Source organism: Neomonachus schauinslandi, chromosome 13, assembly GCF_002201575.2.
Source record: "Neomonachus schauinslandi chromosome 13, ASM220157v2, whole genome shotgun sequence".
Lineage (NCBI taxonomy): Eukaryota > Metazoa > Chordata > Mammalia > Carnivora > Phocidae > Neomonachus > Neomonachus schauinslandi.
Window position 1 is genome coordinate 46,917,713 of NC_058415.1, and position 8,025 is coordinate 46,925,737.

General features: G+C 39.5%; 1 protein-coding gene across 1 annotated transcript; it reads left to right on the forward strand.

The window, feature by feature from the left end:
- Positions 1–2,463: 2,463 nt before the first annotated feature.
- On the forward strand, positions 2,464–7,462 carry DMRTA1 (DMRT like family A1). Its single transcript, XM_021681018.1, has 2 exons — positions 2,464–3,106; positions 6,618–7,462. The coding sequence occupies exons 1-2, from the start codon at positions 2,464–2,466 to the stop codon at positions 7,460–7,462; spliced, it is 1,488 nt and encodes a 495-aa protein (XP_021536693.1).
- The last annotated feature ends 563 nt before the right edge of the window (positions 7,463–8,025 follow it).

Consider the following 8,025-nt stretch of genomic DNA (forward strand, 5'->3'; position numbering starts at 1 on the left):
AGTGCTACCCTGTTTTGGTTACTGTAACTTCGTAATAATTTTTGAAACAAGATACTGTTAGCCTTGCAACTTTATCCTTGGTTATTCTCGGTCCTTCTTTTGCATTTCCATATGAATTTTAGAATGGGTTTGACAATTTCTACCAAAAAAAGTTCGCTGAAATTTTGATTGAAATTGATCTATAAATCATGTAGGTAGAATTGTCTTCTTAACAATATTGAGTCTTTGTCCCATGGATATGGCGTATCTCTCCATTGATTTAGATCTTTAATTTTTGTCACCAAAGTTTATTAATTTTCAGTCCTTCACACATTGATTATTTCTCATTTAAATAGACACATGTCTTATTTAAATACATTCACTTAAAAATTATTTTCACTTCCTTGGATGAAAACCAGTATCACTTGCTGCCATAATTGGAAGGTAACTTGATAATCAAATAAAAACAGAAAAGCAGTGTTAAATTCCAGGTAAACAGTGGTACTTGAAGCTCTTAATTTTTGTTGTTGTTGTTGTTATAAAGCACAATAAGTCTTTAGAGATTCTAAAGACATACTTTTATCAAGTTGATCCTTTTCCTTTAGGTTACCAAGTCTTAAAAATAATAGAGAAAAGGAATTGTTTTCTCACTAGGTAATTGTACTTTATTTATTTATTTTCAAAGATTTATTTATTTATTTGAGAGAGAGAGAGAGCGTGAGCAGGGGTAAAAGCAGAGAGAAAATCCTTAAGCAGACTCCCTACTGAGCACGGAGCCTGGTTTGGGGCTCCATCCCAGGACCCAAAGATCATGTCCTGAGCCAAAATCAAAAGTGGGAAGCTCAACTGATTAAGCCACCCAGGCACCCCTTCATTGTACTTTAATGATCCACATAGCACTAAAAACTCATTTCTTAAATGTTGGATTTGTGTTCCACAGTTAGGGAATAACTAGCTATCAGGAGTGGATTGAGCAAAGATCTAGAAGTATGAGAAAATTTGAGTATTATAGAATCTGCAAAGGGTAGACGTTCCTAGAGTCTTAGTTTTAAACCTTGGTTGATTATAATCATCACCTTGAGAGTTTAAAGACTCAGGCCCAAAGAATCAGAATACTTGGATTGGAGAATCTATCTTTTAGAAGTTCCCTAGGTAGTTCCAGTGCTTGGGAAGGGGTGCAAAACCTCTATGATAGGATGTTAGGATGTTGATATGGGAGGATGGTGTTGGTGGGGATGGTGTGAAGTGGGCAGGCAGGAGAAAACCCAGATTGATTAGCAGTGTCTGCTTTGGATGTCCGTGGTTGTGATGGTAAAAATGTCATTGTTACTTACCATTTTAGGGCTAGAATATGAATTGCCTGTAGTTGAATATTATTTTGAAGAACTGACAGTCCTGACTCTCCTTTCCATTAAGAACAAACACTCATGAATTTTCTGCCTCAAATGCTCTTTTGGTTTAAAAGCAATATGATCTTTTCTTAAGATTAAGGGCATTAAATGCGTATTTTAAGACTGCATATTATGATGGCATATTTAAAGAATGGTCTAATGGCTTTCCCCAGTATTTTACAATAGAAATGTGAAGTATTTTTGAAACAGCTTGAACACAATTGCTGCTTATAAAGACTTCCACATAAGAAATGCATAAAGACTTATTTGGGTGGTCGGATTTCAAAATATAATAATGCGTGCAATCCAAAATTGCATTTGTAAATAAACAGAATGAACGAGAAGAATCCGTATGTGAATGAACTCCCTTCATTATTCATCCATTGTTTTGATGCAGTCCTAAGACCCGTTTAAAATAAAGCATCTTTCAGGTGCATAATATTTGCCATCTGTCAAGCTGTGCTTTCTCATTAACATTGGCCATGCTACCATCCTGAAAACTTCACCAGGAAAAAGGAAAAGGAAAAACAACTCCACATCCAAATTTTCAAACTTGCTTGGAGAAGCGTGGGGCTGAGAAAAGAACTTCCAATCTTGCTTAATTTAAGAAGGGCGGTAAGAGGCATGGCAGAGGGCTTGATTATTTAACAAAAATAGACGTTGAGGAATTCATGGGGAGGCAAGTGGGAGAAAAAGGCTTTTTTGGGGAAGGGACCTTGACAGCCCATCAAGAGGTTTCTTGTGTCTCCCACCGTCCCTCCTCCCAGGCGGTCCCACTCCGCCCGCCCGCCCTCTCAGGGCTTCAGCGCTCGGCGGGGAGACCCGGTGGGCGGGGTAGCCTCTCCAGCCGTTCCTTCACCCACTCAGAGGACTGAGCGCGCGGAGCAGAGGGACATTAACTTAGCGCCCCGGGACTCTTGAGGCTCACTGGGCATCTGCGCCTCTTAGCGTCTCCAGCCCCCGTCGGGAATTCTGTCAAACTTTGTCGGTGTGTGGGTGGGAGGCAGCGCGACCACGGCCGGTCCTCGCGGCCCCCGCTCCCGGCAGGGTTAGTTGTGGACTGCGCACTTCGCTCGTCAGACACTTCTCGGGAATGGAGCAGTCACAGTGTGGCAGCAGAGACCGCAGCGGCAGCGGCCGACCTCACTTGGCCCCGGGGCTGGTGGCGGCCGTCCCTCCGCCCCCGTCTCCGGCGCTGCCAGTACCCCCGGGGATACCAGTTCCTCCAACTTGCCTGCGGCCACCCAGCCTCTTTCTGCGGGCAGCCGCAGCCGCCACGGGAAGCGGAGGCTGCCCGTCCGCTCCCGGACTGGAGAGGGGCGTGGGTGCGGTGGGCTGCGGCTACCCGCGGACACCCAAGTGCGCTCGTTGTCGCAACCACGGCGTCGTGTCGGCACTCAAGGGCCACAAACGCTTCTGCCGCTGGCGGGACTGCGCGTGTGCCAAGTGCACCCTGATTGCGGAGCGCCAGCGCGTCATGGCCGCCCAGGTGGCGCTGCGCCGGCAACAGGCCCAGGAAGAGAGCGAGGCCCGGGGGCTGCAGAGGCTCCTGTACCCTGGACCCTGCGGGCCTGGGGGTCGGACATCTGGAGGCCCCGGCAACCGAACGGAGAATTCCCAGGCCTCCATCGGCCCTGCGGCGGTGACGGCGCTGGGACTGGGTGCCTTGAGGCAGGCTAGTCTGGCGACCCCTGCTTTCCAAGTTGTCCAACCAGATAATACGGAGCTAAAACAAGGTAAGTTGGTCTTTTCATTTACCCTTTGCGAAGAAAAATGGTTGTTTTGGAAAAAAAACTCTTGGAAACAAGTAGCCATGCCTTGGTGGTGGGCAAGAAAAGTTGTTTAAAAGAAGCACTCATTTGGGCGCATGGGTGGCTCAGTTGGTTAAGCGACTGCCTTCCGCTCAGGTCATGATCCTGGAGTCCCAGGATCGAGTCCCGCATCGGGCTCCCTGCTCGGCAGGGAGTCTGCTTCTCCCTCTGACCCTCCTCCCTATCATGCTCTCTGTCTCTCATTCTCTCTCTCTCAAATAAATAAAATCTTAAAAAAAAAAAAAAAAGAAGCACTCATTTAAGTTCTGGGAAACTGCTCTGTAATAGAAATGTTAATGAGGGTGTTAGAGACACATACCTTGGAAGGGCGTTCTGTACCCTTAGGTGATAGGATAAGGTAATGTAAAAGTAAAGCGAGTGATAGATGAGCAACTCATGCTAGGAACAGAATTTGCATCCAAGTCGCTATTACTTTGGGTGAGTTAGAACTTGAAGCGGTCATTGGGTGAAAAGCTTAGTTAGAGAAGCTGGGTTTTGGGCTTGCTCTGTACTCTTTTCAGCTATAAAACCACAGTTAATCTTCCAGTATTGCTGGGAAATTCACTGAGGTTTGAGAGTACAGTTCCTCATCTTTGGGGCAAACCTTTGGTGCCAGCTAGAAGTGGGAAAGAAATCTGAAATCTGCCAAACCTTTTTTTACCTCCTTTCTTTCCCTTAAAAATGTTAAGCACCACCCCATGACTGTTTGTTAGCCTCCAAAAGTGTAGAAAGCTCTAAATTTAAAGTTTCAGCTCTTTCCCATAGGAAAGGAATTTAGGCTTTCCAGATTTGTAAAACCATTGGGAAGAAGAATTTCAAAGTCCAGTATCTTATCCAAGGAGTTTTAGGTTTTTTCCTCTTATTTTTTGACCGCAAATCACCATCCCCTTTGTTATGTAAAAAAGCTTTGAGCATTTTTTTATTAGAGTTATCTCAAATTAAGTTTTCCTGCTGATGTAAATCTCATTGTATTTTAGTGAATTTCCCAGCCCTCTCTACAGGTAACACTAGCAGTGTAAATGTCATTTCAGATTTTTTTTTTTTTTTATAAATTCAAGCCAGGTTGTATCATACGAAATTCTCTGGTAATGAAAAGTAAGTTATTAATTAGAAAACTTCCCTGAATTGTGAAAATTGCAGATCTTTTGGATCAGAGGATGTACTTTTGAAAAAGACTCTCTGTATTTAAATAAGGCATATATGACTTTGTGTTTACCTATGCCAATGTTTTGCCTATGTTCTAGTTCTTTTCAGTGGACAAAACATTAAACATTTCTCATGAAAAATCAAAAAGTGCTGAAGAACAAAGTCATTAAGCAAATAATAACTGCTATAAAAAAGAAAAATTCTGTAAACTAAATTGACCATGAAATCTGGCTGCTAACTCTCTGTTAGACATTGATTTATATGATTTTGGGGGGAGTACCCAAAGTGTTCTCTTTTTATTTTATTCTTTGCCTCAGTTGACCTACTTTTTTGAAAAGCCACATCTATAGTTTTTCTAAACTGACTGCATCCTCTTACCCAATATCCATGAGCTGCAGTAGTCTATTTAATTTACTCACTCATTAGACAAAGACTAACAGTGATTCAGAGGCGAATAAGATTTTTCTGCGCACAAAAAAACTTACATACAAAAGAAGGAAGACTATATGTATCCAATATAAGACAAAACATACAATGATAAAAGTAAAGAAATAAAACCAGATATAGGAGTTGAGAAAACAGAGAGATGATGCAAATGATATCACAGTATCTTAAAAATACCTTATTCTCCAGAGTCTTATGCAATCAGTGCTTTATTGCATTATATTGTACTCTATGAGTACAGTATACTAGTAAAAATTGTTTTGTGCATAAATTGCTGTACTCATGAAGTTTTGATACCTTACATGTTTGGGGGGGGTGCGTATTTAGTGGGTCATAGTTAGAAATAAAATGTGATGGTGGACCAAGGCCAATCTCTCCCCACTGGGTAGACTTCATTAGAAAAGTTTCATTGTTTCTTTTAAAGTTGAAAATACTAGAGAGTCTTTGTAGTTTTACAGAACAACATCTTTTCTTTTGTTATCTGTTTGATACAATGACAGAATTTTAACCCTCAAAGTGTTAAATTGCACACACTTTAATTTTAAAATGAAGTATAGATACTTCTTTAGAATTTAGGACTGCTTCTTGAGAAACCATAGGAGCATTGCAAATTATGTGTGCAAATCACTGCTTTAGGCAGTATTTGTTTTGTTGAATTCATAACATTTGTAGAAAAAGAAGGTTTGACAGAAATACTGAGTATCCCACTTGATAGTTTACTCTTTCTAATGGAAATAGAGGTAAAATATGTTTATAGGATAAGAGGAAATGTAAACCAAAATAAAAGTTATTTAGTGAATGTATACATTATTATTTTCCTGGCATAAACTGCAAAAGGGCATTTAAAATGTTACTGTTTTATTAATATTAATATGCTCACATGTTGAGGTATAAAATCAGATTTTTGTGTACAAATATTTTTGGAAAACTGCCCTTAATATTGGAAGGGAGTTGTGATTTGAAGCAAATAACTAATATGTTGGTTTTACAAGACACTTTGAAGATACGTACAGATTGCAATAGTGCAATAGTGCAGTTTATAATTTTCTTTTAGAAACAATTTGACTCTAAACTTTAAAAAAAATATTTCCTAGGGATTGAAAAAGAAAGTCCATATTTCATAGGGGATTATTGAAAAATACCAAGTCTGTATCATCTCTCACATAAAATGAAATATGTAAGCTCTGGTATGATTTGAGATTGGTACAGTAGTGGTGATTATTGGTTTAGATTTGAAGTGAAATGAAGAATTTTGTTGTTTTTCACATTATTCAGGTTACTTAATTGGAACCTGAAATGTGAGCATTAAAAAAAAATTGAAACGTAGTATTATTTATTAAATAGAATGTTCATTTTCATACTGAGATTGTTCCTCCTTTGACTTCTTATCTAAACAGTCATTTTATTTAGTTCTTTTTGCATAGTGTCATTTTGAAAAAAAAAAACTCACCAGGATAACAATGAAATTTGGGTAAAATTTAGGAAAATCTCAAATCACCAAATTTGTGGGGCAAATAACATGAGATACTGGTTTCACATTAATAGTTGGGGTAATAATAGACTTTTGTCTTCTGATTCCTAAATAACTATAGCATTTATATATTATATAATTTTGTGATCTTGGGATGACCTAATAAATAGCATTTTCCCACTATTCCAATGCCTTTACTTCTGAAGGACCTTTTAAAATTCTTATTCATTGAAGTCTCTTGCAGCAAATAAATATTACTAATATATTATGAGTAAATGAATTATTTTATCCAGCATTATCTTCAAGTAGGCAGTACTGTCTGTGTTTTGGGAAGTTTTCCTTTATTTGATTCTTTTCTTCTTTTCTATCCCCCAGAACTAAAAGCGAGTAAATGTGACCCAGGCCAGAGTGGACAAGAAGAGCCAGTCTCTAAATCCCATCAGTGTACTCTGGGATCATCTCCTAAGTCTAATGGTGTCATTGGAAAACAAAACATCAGGCCATCTATTTCAGAAAGCTTGAACCAGGAAGATAGTATTCAGCCTCTTCACCCTGGGGAGCTATCAGGAGGGGAAGAGAGTCCCAGGTCCCTGTCATCATCTGATCTGGAATCAGGAAATGAAAGTGAGTGGGCCAAAGACTTCACTGCTACCAGAGCCAGCCTTCCCACACCGTCCTCAAGACCAAGAGACCCTCTTGATATCCTTACCAGGATTTTCCCAAGTTATAGGCGTAGCCGGCTAGAAGGCATTCTGCGCTTCTGCAAAGGGGATGTGGTTCAAGCCATTGAACAGGTCCTAAATGGGAAAGAACAACCAGACACCAGGGACCTAGCAAACTCAGGAGAATTGGAAAATACAGCTTTTCAGAGAGCTTCAAATTTTAGTTTAGGTGGAATTGGTTTTGGAACTCTAGGGAATAAATCAGCTTTCTCTCCTCTTCAGACTGCTTCTGCTTCTTATGGAGGTGATTCAAGTCTCTACAGCTTAAATCCTAGACTAGGTATCAATCCATTACGACTGGCATACTCCTCTCCAGGAAGGGGGCTCTCTGGTTTTATGTCTCCTTACCTAACTCCGGGGTTGGTACCAGCATTGCCTTTTCGACCAGCTTTGGATTATGCATTTTCAGGAATGATTAGGGAGTCTTCCTACCTTCCCAGCAAAGACTCAGTAGCTGGTGGCAGATTGTATTCCAGGCCAAATCAGGACAGTCTGTAATATTTCTGCCTATTCTCCCTTTTTGGAGTATTTCTAGAAGCATGCAATACAACCCACATACCCACACCTATTAATGTGTACACTATGGATGTGAATGGCATACTAGACCTTAAAAATACTATTTTTTTTTTTTACAACCAATATGATAGATTTGAGATCGAAAGATTCTTCTTTAGCATTTACTAAGTGAAAGAAGCATTTAAACATTATATGTGCCTTGAATAAAGTCATTTCAGGAAATATTTTTACTTTTATGAATTTTCTCCCTAAAATATCAGTTGTAGAATTCCTATAATTATACTTGTTTTTATTTTGTTGAAAAATGGAGTTTATAGTTGTAAAATACATTTATAAGTGTACAGCAACACAGCATATAAAATGAACTAAAAGGAAGAATTGAAAAGTTGAGGTAATTCTAAATGACTATTACTTTGAACTTTTTCTTTCCTTCTGTTCCTTCTTCTGTTCCTTGTACACGGGAGAGAAAAAGAGCTATTCAAAGTATTTTAAAGCATTCTATTTACATATAAGTGATTAGTAATAAGTAAAACTTTTGAGAAATT